Here is a 14,594-nt window from a genome sequence, read left to right as displayed (position 1 = left end):
CCTTCAGTACTTCTCGCTCGATGGAGCCTCCGAGTGCAGGAGTTCAACATGACTGTGGTGTATACAAGTTAGGCCTGAAGAACAGCGACACCGATTGTGTGTCCAGAGCCCCTGTCGAGACATCTCCTGGTAGCAGCGACGACGATGACGATGAGTGCTTCCTATGCGCGGTGAACACCGACGACATGGCGCGACGTCAAAGAGACCATCCTGAGTTGCGCGTGCTAATCCAGCACCTCGAAGGACGAAAGGGTACTATCCCCCGTGTCTTCTTGAGAGCCCTGCCGACCTTCGTCCTCCAACAAGGTGTACTTTACAAGGACACCTTCGGAGACAACAGCTCGCCATGGCTGCTGGTAATCTCTGCCGACCTTAAAGAGGAGATCTTCCAAGCCAGCGACGACGACCCAACGGTTGCGCACCTTGGCTACAGCAGGACGCTCGCCAGGATTCAGGAAAAATACTACTGGCCAAGGCTACCGAAAACCGTTTATTTCTAAACTCGGTCATGCCACGAGTGTCAGCGACGCAAGAAACCACCGACGAAGCCGTCAGGGCTTTTGCATCCGATAGCTCCTCCGTACACGCCGTTCCAGCAGATCGGAATGGATTTACTTGGCCCTTTTCCGCCGTCAACATCGGGAAACCGCTGGATAATCGTCGCCACAGATTTTCTCACGCGATACACCGAAACGAAAGCCCTTCCGTCAGAAACGGCTGTTGAAGTTGCCAAGTTTTTCATCGAGTCTATTGTCCTCCCGCACGGCGCCCCCCAAGTACTCATTACAGACAGTGGATCATCGTTCATGGCTCAGCTGAGAGAAGAAATTCTTCGTCTCAGTAGCACAAGCCACCGTCGAACCACTGCGTACCATCCACAGACAAAACGACTAACAGAACGACCAAACAAAACCATCGCCGACATGATTTCCATGTATGTCGACGTAAAGCACAAGACGTGGGACGAGGTGTTACCCTACGTTACGTATGCTTGCAACACGGTGGTGCAAGAGACCACAGGAGTAACCCCGTTTTAGCTGGCGCATGGCAGAAAAGTAACGACCATGCTCGACGCGACGCTACCCCACGAACCAGCTGACGATGGGATCACCGACGCCCAGGTGGTTGCTGAACGAGCCGAAGAAGTTCGCCAGCTCGCCCGACTCCGAATTGAAGTTCAGCAACGTGTGGACACTACCAGGAACAACACTCGCCGGATCGACGTTCGCTTTAATCCCGGAGACCGTATGTGGGTGCGGACCCCAATTCGCCGCCGTGGTCTCAGCGAGAAACTCCTCAAGTGCTACTTCGGACCCTACAAAGTGCTTCGTCGACTTAGGGATTTCAACTACGAGGTGATGCCCGACGGGACAAGAACATCATCACGCCGCCCACCACGACCTGAAGTCGTCCATGTCGTGCGCCTGAAGCCGTACTACGCTCGATAGGACTGTGGACCTTATGTGTTCCAAAGGACTATTAAGTTTGCCGTTCCCTTTATTTGCTATGTTTTGTTTTGCGTTGCATCGGGGCGATGCACTTTTTAAAGGAGGGTTTGATGCCGCGCGCGCAGCTGGCCGAATAGGCAGCGCGGCCGTGGCCCTAACGGTTCAATAAGGAACAAAAAAAAAAAAAAAAGCTGTGGCCTAACGGTTATCGTTTTTGGCTCCCACGCGAAGAGTCAGGGTTCGATTCCTGGGAGCGACGTGTCTTTTATTTATTCCTTCATTTTTGTGTTCTGGTAAATTCGAGAATCCTGTTGCTTGTTCGAGGTTCGAATCTTCTCCGCGCCGAACTTTCTACGCCTACTGTTCCAGACTCCCACGCGCTTACATAAGGGACTCCGCGTGCCGAAACGGAATCAGTCTCGCCCCGACGTACAATCCTGCTGTTATTGCGCCGTCATTGACGCCTGCGACGCGCTACTGTTATCTTCTTTTTCCTTTTTGTTTCGGGCACAAGTTCGGCCCATTAAACGTTTAGTTCCTTCAGTTACAATCGCCTCATCAAGTGTCATTTGTGACAACAAGCTTTACTCACAATCAATGTCATCTTACATGTATTTATTTCTCAGATGATTTCATTGGTTTTAAACGATTTGTTTTATATTTTAGCTTGTTTATAAAAATGATGCAATTGGAAGCAGTGATGATACTTTGCCATCTTTAGATTGCCATAGTTGTTTGGACGTTTGAAATTAGATCACAAGCAACGAATTACACCAGAGCTTGAAAAATTACACATTTTAGTTGTATTATTATTAATACAGAATTTCATTACGTACTAGGTACCCAATAAATGCCACAATCTCAAAAATACGCCATTAACTATAATATACATTTCAGAAAGGTGCCATGCTGTTTTCTTTTCAGCATATGAAAATAGAGGTCATGGAGTCCTTGTTGAAAGGGGTAAAAGGGGTTAGCAGCCGCAGGCAAAATAGTACTAGAAACAATTGTGTAAAAAGATTGTGCCACAATGTAAAGCCTATAGCCAACGGGTATGATGTTGCAGTGGTGTTTTTTGCAACCCAAAGTTTAGCTAGGATCTGTGCAAAGGTGGACTCCGTAATTGACAATCGCTCAAGAACCACATTCCTCAAGGAACACAAGAACCAGTTTGTTTCCCGCGTAGAAGGTTAGTTCAAAAGATCCCCTAACATTTGGTGGTTGCTCTTAGGCTATACTGAAAGATGGCTCAACGACCGGCTTAGGGAACATTTCTATTCCCTTCACGCCACGGTGGGAGGGCACCTGCCTACACACTGTGTCACCTGCCAGTGCACACCGACTTTTCGTGACACAACTATACTCGGGAGATTTAAAAATCGGACTACCCGAGAGATACTCAAGGCCTATCAAATTAAAAAAAAAAAAACAAAAAAAAAACGAATAGTTATGCGTTGAGTGCCAAGGAGGTGTCATTTTTAGCCAACACCAACGGCGAGTGAATTTGGCCGGCCAGAAGTAGAAAAGTGCCGTATTCCGTATTTTGTACTCGTCATATTTTTTTCCTTTCTTCTTTTTGCTTTACGACAGTGCTTTACGGTTACTTCTTCCTTTTGTTTCTTGCCTCAAATTAAATCAGTCGGTTTATATTTTCTTTTTTTCTTTTTTTCCTTTATTAGATATAACGTAAGCTCCATTTGTATGGCTTCTTTTTTCTCCTCTTTCAAAATAATTCAGTTTTGAGTCAGCGCTCTTTCGTTCTACCCGTCGTTTTCTCTTCCTCCGTGTTCTGTATGCTATTTTATCATATCGGACACGTATGTGACAAAATAAAGTTTCCGCGAACAATTTGTTCAGCTCAATACTTACGCCGTAAGACAGATGTTGGTTTAGGAGAGATACGGAAATAAGCACACATATCGAGAAATTAAATTCCTAAATAGAAAAGTTTCAGTTTCGTTACTAAATTGGCACGTGACTCCTGCCGCAAATATAGCGCTAAACGCCGATTTTTTTTCGCTATGAAGAGGTGATTTGCGCGTATGACACCCTAGGTTTCTTGTATAAGCGGAAATAATTTGTGTCACTCAGTGAAGCTAGCACACTGACAAGCTCAGTAACAGGCATAGCAACACGCAGCCCCAGCCCTAACTATGACCGTCACTTTGAAAAATGAGTGGTGCCACTTATAGACAGTTGGAGTAGCGAATAGGCAAGAATTATTCTTATCGCCGCTAAAACAACCTCGCTAAGGCGCCTGTCAGTGCGACGAACATAATTAAAAAAGGTGTTCGCCTCACCTCAGTTCTTGTGACAACCTTTTCAAACATTTCGAATATGAGGGGTGTTCAATGCAACAATACCCTATTTTACAATTGAGAAGGGCGTATTAGGTCATAATAAGGGTGCTGAAGGGGTATAGTGGTGGGTGTACCCGTTTACCCTTTGTATGTCGAGTTGTTTACCCAAAAGATGTTTCCAAGTGGTCGAGTTCTGTCTTCAAAGTAATAGCGTCATAGCATAAAGAATGGGTCGATCCACATATTTATTCCCAATTACCTTACGTGAGTACATAAAGTATTTACAAACTATACAGTTTTCGAAGCATCAAATAGAAGTACTGAACACGAAAAGTCGACATCATTCTTGCGTTCGGATTCATTTTGGCGCGCCCGCTTCCGCGATAATTCAGCAGATTCAGATTTCAATCCTGCAGTATTTTACGGAATTTCCTCATCGGATAGTATCCTATGAGTATCTGAATTTCATTCTAAAGAGCACTAAAGAGTCTGAATCGCAATTGCCGGATAGTAGCGCGCTGCCTCAAGCGGGGAGCGTGAGTCATTATGAGGAACAGCAAGGGTTGCTGCTCCGTCGTAGCTGCTACCGCCGTACCGCCTGCGAGAACCACGTTGCCTATATTCGCGTTGGGTCTCTCTGTACGGCAGACGGCAATCTTTGCAGCGTCCTGTGCTGCGGTCATTAGCCCACATACGGTGGGAGCCCTCAATCACAGCACGTCTGTCCGCTGCCCTTTTTTTCATGGACCATCGTTCTGGATGGGCCAGTGCTCTTTTTAACATGAAAGCGTTAAGGTGGTCGTTTCGCAGAAAAAACGGCGTCAGCGGCGTCACGCGCAAATTCTAATTGGTCGAGGGGGTGATGAAATAACTGCCACATGACCTCGCGCGGGAATTTCAAACAATCCCCAACGCTCACGTGAAACGTGACGTCAAACGTAAAATGAAAGTGAATAAAACAAGACATGTAATGCGAATTAAAGGTCGCCGCATGTCTGAAATAATTTCAATTTTTAAAGTAATTACTTCGCCTTAAAGAAACATTTTAAGAATTTTAGGCGGGATTGGAGCCCGCGACCCTTCGGTGGTGAGCCAGACACGCTACAGTCTGTATACTCTGTTCACTTTTAAGCTGAGACTCGAATCTCCGCACTCAGTGCGAGCATACTACCCTTGCTAACACAAGTGTGAAAGCGCAGGCACGCGCAACCAAAGTACTGCTGAAGCCAGTGAGCTCGACCTGAAGCCGGAGTTTCTAGACTAAGCTTAAGGGTCAACTAAGTATTGTCACGGGTGCTGACCAAAAACAATAAATAAACAGAAAGAAATAAACGTTTAATGTGGCGAACTTGTGCCAAAAAATGAAAGGGCTACAAAGAATAACAACAGAGCGTCGCGGGTGTCGAAGTCGGCGAAACCGCAGGATCGAGCGCTGGGGCGAGACTGACTCCGCTCGCCTTGCGGAATCCCTTATGTACAGCCTCAACGGAAAAAGAGTGGCACAAGTGACCGACGACCGGAGCAGCGAAATCGCGACACGCGGCGCTATTGTTCCCGAACGCGCCGATAGCGAGAGTGCCAGTCACGTTTCATGTCTGAACGCGGGGGGTGGCCGGCAGAAAGCAGCCCATCCTAAAGCCCGCATTTGGAAAGCTGTCTTATCCCTCATTTGTCGGCCGGATAAACCTAGGGTGCCTTGCTCCCTGCATAAACCTAGCGCCCACGCAAACCCGATTACCTTCTTTTTTTTTTTTTTTTTTTTTGCGCGGGCGTTGTGAACGGCGCTATTCTCTTTATTGCAGTTTTCCCCTAAAGCGACACTTTGCTGGGCGATAGACTGTCAAAAGTTGTGGGCGTCACAGCCTGTGTTACAGGACAGCAAAGGCAAAGGTGAAGTCCCCGTAAATTTTTTCAGAACGACATAGGATGCCGAGGATTGATGACGCGACAAGGGTTCAGATATTGACCCTTGTGCAAGAAGGTCGGACGAGGAGGAGTATTGCTGCAGAGATGGGGTGCTCACTAGGAGCCGTAACGCGTATTGTGCGTGCTTTTCGCGAAGAGGCGAGGATTAGGGACGCGGCTCGAAGTGGGCGCCCAAGAAGGACCACAGAAGAGGAAGACAGATGGATTCTGGCCGCAGCCTGCTGTGATCCTTTTATTACTGCTCAGGAGATACGAGAACAACTTGGCGTGCAGGTGTCCCTGACTGTCATAAGAGAACGCCTGCGTTCAGTCGGGCTCCGCAGTAGGATGGCTTGCCAAAGGCCTCTCTTGACCCAAAATCACAAGCGCCTTAGGCTGGAGTTTGCCACTAGGCACCTTTCGTGGACTGTCGACGATTGGATGAATGTCGTGTTCACGGACGAATCGACGATTTCTAGCAAGTGGGACCAACAGCGCCGTGTTTGGCGGCTCGTTTTCACACGGTAGGTCACGTGGTTTCCTTTCTAGGAGGATAGAAAAGTGACACTTCTAATTTTTGATATATCTTTCATTGCACATCAGGCACCAAGAACAGAGTGATAGCCATGATTATGGCAGCTACACCATTGGTCATTTCAATGTATTCTATTCTTACATTCTTGGTCATTTTACAAACCTGTAGCTGAGAAGTTTACTTTTCAGTTCAATCATACTATGCGAGATTCTCGAAAATAAATGTTAACCTGCTGGCTAAAAAACAAGGCCTTAATTTTTTATTTGTTGCAGGTATGATCCAGAGAACGCGCAGCAGGTTGCCGGTAGCGGCCGCCGTTCTGTTAATGTGTGGGGTGTAATAACACACCAAGGCTTGGGTCCGCTGATCCGGATAGACGGAGCCCTGACAGCTTCCGTATACGCAGACCTACTAGAAAGGGTCTTCATTCCCTTCATTTTGGATGGCCCATTTCCGGATGGGTGCTTTATTTACCAGCATGACAGGAGCCCCATCCACACATCCAGGTATAACGTCTTGTGACCTATGCAGTCCACACTGAACGAATTATAGAAGATTTTCCATTTCAAATGTAACATAATAAAAGAGTGGGCGAGAGTTACGTGGATGCCGTGTTCTCCGCGTGTTTTGTATGGCCCGGCGGACACTAGATAAGAGGATAACCGTCAGAATATGTGTTGACTAATTAACCGAAATGTGTTAACTTTTTATTAATAATTTTATGCGGCATGTCACAATTGCAATATAAAGCGAGTCATTATTGAAGGCTATTCCAATTGACACGATTCGCGAAAAGGCAATAGGCTTTAAGATATTCATCGTTGTAACTTTGCGTTTTTTCACCTGATTTAAAAATAAACGCGCGCTTAGAAAAGGGCAAGAGCTAGCGCCGATAATATCGCGTAGATGATTGCCGCAGTCGTTTTGGGCGCCTTGTCACTATCCCTGATTTAAAAATAAGCGCGCGCTTAGAAAAGGGCAAGAGCTAGCGCCGATAATATCGCGTAGATGATTGCCGCAGTCGTTTTGGGCACCTTGTCACTACCTCTACAGCATGTCCTTGGTAAATGCGCCTCCGAGATAGTAAGTTTTAGTAATGCGTATACGAGCGAACGCAAGCCCTGTGCGTTTGCGTTAACGTTGCGTGTTCCACACTGCGCGTGCGCGGAGCCCAAACCTCGGCCTTGGATTGGCGCAAGGCGACTTCGCGCATGCGCACCGTGGAACACACAACGCTAACGCAAACGCATAGTGCTTGCGTTTGCTCGTATACGCAATACTAAAACTCGCTAATGGCGACGTGGCCGAAACGACTACGTCAATCATCTACGCGACATTATCAGTGCTACTTCTTGCGCTCTTTCAAGCCCGTGGGTTGGAAATCAGGCGAAAAAACGCAAAATTGCAGGTGCAACATGCCCCATAAAATCAACAATTAAAAAGTTAAGACACAAATTTCGGTAAATTAGTGAACATTATGTGACGCTTATCCCCTTATATAATGTCCGCCGATCCCCACAAACACACGGTGCCAACGGCATCTACGTAACTCTCGCCGCCTTTTTTTAAACTTCTGATCGAATTAAAATGAAACACCCCGTATATAAAATCTGCGCTCAAAATCGCTCCCCGGACGCCATGCAGTGGAGGGGGCGCGTTAAAATGGAAAATTCAATTGCCTAAAAAAAAAAGATGAACTGCGGTTGTGGTTTGCGCTTACGGATGCCTTTCTGGGGCTTATGACTGTTGTTACTAAATTGTATTCTTGGCCGTCACTCTTTTTCAATGTTTTCCAAGAGATCCTTAAAGAAGCTGTCATGAATTTTTTTTCTTTGCTAAACGATTGCTTTCTTGCGTTCTTTTAGGAAGGTCATACCACGAGAGGCTTACGAAAAAATGGCGATAACTTTCATTAAATGTAACCCCATAACTCATGTTCATAGTGAGTCGTGCACAAATCTTTCTAAGACAAATTATCAGCTTTGATTAATATATATATATATATATGTATAGTTATTTTGTTTTCTCTCTTCAAGGCTGGTGCGAGAGAAGCTTGAGGAACTGTGCATCCAGGAGCTTCCATGGCCTCCAAAGGAAGCAGATTTTAACATCATAGAAAACGTGTGGGGCGTGATAAAACAACGACTGGCAAAGAAGAACCTGCATGGAGCGTCACAAGACCTGCTTTGGGAGGCTGTGCGAGAAGAATGGACGAGACTTTAAGGCCTCCCTGATTTCGCGAGCAGCCTCTATACCTCTCTGCCTGCGCGCGCACGCAATGTCGTGGAGGCTGGTGGAGCGTTCGCAAGACACTAGTGCAGCTACCTGCCACGGCTTCTATTTCATTGACTGTTGCAAATCCACTGTATATTTTTGTTTTCTCTAGTGCACGTGCAGTGCTAATATTCGGTTCTGATTTTTTTTTTGTAATTAAAGGAAAATTATAGAGCTTATTTTCACTGCAAAAAATAAATGCAGCACACTTCAGAACACATCTTGGTATTCTGAAAGTTATTTTACGGTGGCTTGCATTTGCATTGCCGCACATAATCTTTGACAGTCTGTCACCCAGCAAAGGGTCGGTTTAGGGGAAAACTATTGATCCCTTTCGAAAGGCTGCCCCGTGTTGGCAGCTGTGGAACCCCTGCACAATGGTGGACTAAAATCGCAATGTCGCGGCACCCTTAACGCGCCGGTTGGATTCTAAGGCAAAACACACACACGCACACGCACGCACAAACAAACAAACAAAAAGGAGATGAGCACAGTGACGTCGGACTTTCGACGCTATGTGATTGACTTGTCGGCTCCAAGCGTCGGCCGACCTCCGACGTTCACTATCTTATGGAATGACTTGCACGTTCTGCGTTGTCAGTTGTTTCGCCAATGTGCGGTGGCTCTTACATTTTAATAATCGGAACGTGACTTTCGAAAGGGGTCAATAAAAAAAAATACCGCCGATCAGTCGACCACCACGCCCGTGCAAAAAAGAAAAAAGAAAAAGAAAAGGACTTTTCGTGCGCAATTACTTTGGCGCATTGCTCGGCCGACAAATGAGGGATAAGATAGCTTTAAAAATGCGGGCTTTAGGATGGGCTGCTTTCTGCCGGCCACCCCCCGCGTTGAGACATGGAACGTGACTGGCACTCTCGCTATCGGCGCGTTCGGGAACAATAGCGCCGCGTGTCGCGATTTCGCCGCTCCGGTCGTCGGTCACTTCTGCCACTCTTTTTCCGTTGAGGCTGTACCCTCGTGGGTTTCTGGATCGTTCGGCGTAGAAGGTTCGGCGCGTAGAACATTCTAACCTCGATTCAGCAAGACGGTTCTCGAATTCACCAGAACATCAAATTACACTGTCAACAAAACTGTGTAGCCGCGCGGCCAGGAATCGAGCCCTGGCCTTCTGCGTGGAAGGCAATCTCGTTAACCGTTAGGCCACGCGCGCGCTGCCTACTTGGCCAGCTGCGCGCGCGGCATTACTCCCTCCTTTAAAAAGTGCATCGTACTGATGCAACCCAAAAACAAAACGAAGCAAATAAAACAGAACGGTAAACTAAAGAGTCATTTGGAACACATAAGGTCCACAGTCCTATCGACCGTAGTATGGCTTCAGTCGCACGACGTGGACGACTTCCGGTCGTGGAGGGCGGCGTGACGAAGTCCGTGTTCCGTCGGGCATCACTTCGTAGTTCAGATCCCCGAGTCGACGAAGCACTTTGTAAGGTCCAAAGTAACGTTTCAAAAGTTTCTCGCTGAGACCGCGGCGGCGAATCAGTGTCCACACCCACACCCTGTTTCCGGGCTGGAAGTGGACGTCCCGACGACGAAGGTTGTAGCGGCCGGTGTAGACACGTTGTTGAGCCTTAATCCGGAGTCTGGCGAGCTGACGGACTTCTTCTGCCCTTTGGGCAACCACCTGGGCGTCGTCGCTTGCGTCGACAGCCGGTTCGTGGGGTAACATAGCGTCCAGCATTGTCTTTACCTTGTGCCCATGCACCAGTTGAAAGGGTGTCACTCCGGTGGTCTCTTGTACGGCCGTGTTGTAGGCAAATGTGACGTACGGCAGCACCTCGCCCCATGTCTTGTGCTCCACGTCGACGTACATGGAGATCATGTCGGCGATGGTCTTGTTGAGTCTCTCCGTTAGCCCGTTGGTCTGCGGGTGGTACGCCGTGGTGCGGCGATGGCTGGTGTGGCTGAGAGGAAGGACTTCTTGCGTCAGCTGGGCCATGAATGATGATCCACGGTCTGAGATCAGGATTTCGGGAGCGCCGTGCCGGAGGACGATGGACTCGATGAAAAACTTCGCGACTTCAACAGCCGTTCCTGATGGAAGGGCTTTTGTCTCGGCGTACCGCGTGAGATAATCGGTTGCGACGACGATCCATCGGTTTCCTTGCGTCGATGGTGGGAAAGGTCCGAGTAAATCCATACCGATTTGCTGGACTGGGGTAGATGGCGGCGCAATAGGCTGAAGAAGTCCTGCCGGTCTCGTCGGTGTCTTCTTCCGTCGTTGACACTCGTGGCAAGATCGGGTGTAGTGGTGCACTGTCTTCGCAAGCTTGGGCCAGTAGTACTTTTCGCGTATCCTGGCAAGAGTCCTGCTGTAACCAAGGTGTCCCGCCGTCGGGTCATCGTGGCAGGCTTGAAAAATTTCTTCTTGAAGACTGGAAGGGCCCACCAACCGCCACGCCGTGCTGTTGTCGCTGAAGTTCTCCTTGTAGAGCACACCCTGTCGGATGGAGAAGGTTGGCAGTGTTCGTACAAAACCGCGGGGAACGGCGCTTCCTTGTCCCTCTAGGTGCTCAATGAGAGCTCGCAGCTCAGGGTCGTCTCGTTGGAGTGCTGCCATATCGCTGACATCCAGAGCGCCGAGGAAACACTCATCGTCGTCCTCTTTGGTGCAGGAAGGACCGGCCTCGACTGGGGCCCTCGACAGGCAGTCGGCGTTATTGTGCTTCCGGCCGGACTTGTACACCACGGTCATGTCGAACTCCTGCAGTCGTAGGCTCCACCGGGCGAGGCGTCCGGAGGGGTCCTTCGGATTTGCCAGCCAGCAGGGTGAGTGGTGGTCTGTGACCACGTGAAAAGGACTTCCTTATTGCCCAGACGACAGCGAGGCACTCCTTTTCAGTAGTTGAATAGTTCCTCTCCGCGTTAGACAGCGTCCGACTTGCGTATGCGATGACTCGCTCTGCGCCGTCTTGCCTTTGGACTAGTACCGCACCCAGTCCGGTGTTACTGGCGTCGGTGTGGATTTCGGTTTCAGCAAACTGGTCGAAGTGGCCAAGAATCGGGGGCGTCTGGAGTCTTCGTTTGAGCTCGTCGAATGACCTCTGGTGCTTTTCTGTCCACTCGAACTTTATGGCGTCCTTCGTGAGATGTGCCAGCGGTGCGGATAGTTTGGCAAAGTCTCGAACAAAGCGCCTGTAGTAGGCACAGAGTCCGAGGAATCTTCTCACTGCCTTCTTGTCGGACGGCGGCACAAATGCAGCTACGGCGCGGGTCTTCTCGGGGTCAGGTAGAACACCTTTGTTGTTCACGACGTGGCCGAGGAACTTTAGTTCCCTATAGGCGAACCGACACTTTGTTGGCTTGAGTGACAGGCCGGCGGTCTTGATGGCTTGAAGCACGGCTCGAAGTCGTCTGAGGTGTTCATCGAAATCTCATGAGAATACCACGACATCGTCCAGGTAGACGAGGCAGCTCTGCCATTTCAGACCTGCCAGCACGGTGTCCATGACGCGCTGGAAGGTGGCTGGTGCTGTACAAAGTCCGAACGGCATCACTTTGAATTCGTACAGTCCGTCGGGAGTGACGAAGGCAGTTTTCTCCCGGTCACGTTCGTCAATTTCAATCTGCCAGTAACCACTCTTCAGGTCCATCGACGAAAAATATCGGGAGTGGCGCACTCGGTCTAACGTATCGTCGATGCGGGGGAGCGGATAGACGTCCTTCTTCGTCACAGCGTTCAGTCGACGATAGTCCACGCAGAATCGCAGGGTTCCGTCCTTCCTCTTTACAAGCACGACTGGGGACGCCCATGGACTTCTTGAGGGTTGAATTATGTCGTCGTCGAGCGTCTTCTGAACTTGATCTTGAATCACTTTCCTTTCCTTTAAGGAGACTCGATACAGCGACTGGTGGACGGGGAGTGTGTCGTCGTCGGTAATAATGCGATGTTTCGCCATTGGTGTTTGGCGAACTTTCGATGTCGTGCCAAAACAGTCACTGTATTCGGCGAGGAGATCAACCAGTTGCCGGCGCTTCGAAGCTGGGAGCTCGGGGTCGATGTCGAGCGGCGGCGGCGTCTGCTCTTCTGCTGCGCGGAAGACCACTCGACGCGGAACCTGAAGCTCGGACCAGTCGCCGCACCCAAGGTCTACACCTGCAATACGGACTTCTACCACCCAGGACCAAGCAGCCAACGAAGCCGACGATGGACGGCCAGCAATCGCAGTCCCCGACCGCCGCCGCCGTCATCTACCTGCCTGTTACCCAGCACCTCCACCAAAATGTCACGGGTGGTGTCCAAAAAACAATAAATAAACAGAAAGAAATAAACGTTTAATGTGGCGAACTTTTGCTGAAAATAAAAGGGCTACAAAGAATAATAACAGAGCGTCGCGGGCGTCGAAGTCGGCGAAACCGCAGGATCGAGCGCTGGGGCGAGACTGACTCCGCTCGCCTTGCGGAATCCCTTATGTACCCTGGTGGGTTTCTGGATCGTTCGGTGTAGAAGGTTCGGCGGGTAGAACATTCTAACCTCGATTCAGCAAGACGGTTCTCGAATTCAACAGAACATCAAATTACACTGTCAACAAAAATGTGTAGCCGCGCGGCCAGGAATCGAACCCTGGCCTTCTGCGTGGAAGGCAATCGCGATAACCGTTAGGCCGCGCGTGCTGCCTACTTGGCCAGCTGCGCGCGCGGCGGTATAAGCTACTCAAGGCACTCTTGCACGGCGAAGGAGAAGGTGTTGGGAACGGGACCCGATAACACTATCGCGTTTTTATTGGGCCATCGCGCTTGGGCCACACGCCAAAAGAGCGAGATATCACTGCCGCATCCAATGAGTTATTTTATTTTTGCTATGGGAATTAGTTTATTGAGTTGGTACATTCTATTTTCCTTCGCCAATGAAGAAAAATGCATCTTGTTTTAACAACGCTTGAGTATAGTTTTCTCTTTTAATCGTGTCAATGTATTAAGAATGGTGCTGCTTCTTGGGCAGTAACTTGCGTCACCTATCATGCAAAAGTTCGAATAGGCTAGAGTTAACTTGGCTAAAGGGTGCGACACCCTCGGAGTCCCCATAATTCCCCGTCGTGCTCAACGGTGGCACTGGCGTTTCAAAAATGTCCATTATCGCAACAGTCAGAGCAGCAGACACGCTAAACAATCCTATGACGCGTGTCACGTGCGCCAAGCGTCTAATATCAAAACTGAAAATAGCCATAGTAGAGCGAAACACTACATGAACATAACGTTTAATGTTCGCTAAAAACATAGAGATAGCGATATCTCGCGTTGTGCGCACATTTTTGCCTTTAAGCGAGCGATGTGTAATCGTAAACGTACCTTTATTGTGACGACCGTCATAAAGTTAAGAGTAGCATATCTTAGTGTGAAGACGCCTACTTGCCTCGAACATGGAGAGGCTGTCCGATGTCTTTGCCAGGAAACACTGCGAGTAGTTGGTCCATGTCTGGCCATGCAGCGGGTTCAGGTACCAGGTGCCGTTCTCCGTGCACAGCTTGCTCGCAGTCCCTGTACCCACCACCCGTTGTAGGAAGGCCGTCGCCGTAATTCCTTGCAAGCAAATAATCGCGAGTTCACTGTCGAAGACCGCAAGTAATGTGGCGGTCGAAGATGGATAGCTTTGTGGTATTTTAATCAAACTGGGACCTTTTGGTGGATACAACAAATAGAAGCGACCACGTTCCTGTGGCAAGTAGGAATGGCCGTTAAGAGATGCTTTACCTTATAATTCCAAGCACTAACTTCAGAAACATGCAGAATATGTTTTTCTCCAATAAATAAATAATTTTTGTGTCATAGCCTTTTTATTCACAGCGAAGTTTAAAAGAGCAGCCTTACGAGAAATAGATGAAAGTATTTCCTTTAATTCTAATGAGTTGTGTATTGAGACCGGGCTGTCCAGAGAGCCCACGATGCGGCGGTGAGGCTAGGCCTCCCCGTCCCCACGTGGGAGCGGCCCGCGGTGCTGCCCTAAAGGCAGCGCTTCTCAAGACCTCAATAAAGTTCTTTGTCTGTCTGTCTTTCTGTGTATTGAGTATTTTTTTTAGTTGAGATATTGCAAAAAGTGGTAAGTTGCCTTTAATCAAGATATAATATTTTAGTTAAATAATGCTTTTTCTTTCCTTTTTTTTTAAACAGAGACTT

At 48.7% G+C, this 14,594-nt stretch overlaps 1 protein-coding gene across 1 annotated transcript in view; it reads right to left on the bottom strand.

Annotated features, from left to right (window-relative positions):
• Positions 1-14,594, bottom strand: part of LOC115321884 (parathyroid hormone/parathyroid hormone-related peptide receptor-like) — an 88,822-nt gene that overhangs the window by 59,634 nt on the left and 14,594 nt on the right. The window contains exon 3 of the mRNA XM_040209880.1: positions 13,834-13,958. Within this exon, the coding sequence (XP_040065814.1) occupies positions 13,834-13,958 (125 nt within the window). The remainder of the gene's footprint in view (positions 1-13,833; positions 13,959-14,594) is intronic.

Source organism: Ixodes scapularis, unplaced genomic scaffold, assembly GCF_016920785.2.
Source record: "Ixodes scapularis isolate PalLabHiFi unplaced genomic scaffold, ASM1692078v2 PGA_scaffold5__190_contigs__length_132052651, whole genome shotgun sequence".
In the NCBI taxonomy this organism is placed as follows: Eukaryota; Metazoa; Arthropoda; class Arachnida; order Ixodida; family Ixodidae; genus Ixodes; species Ixodes scapularis.
This window is presented reverse-complemented; position numbering and strand designations above follow the sequence as displayed.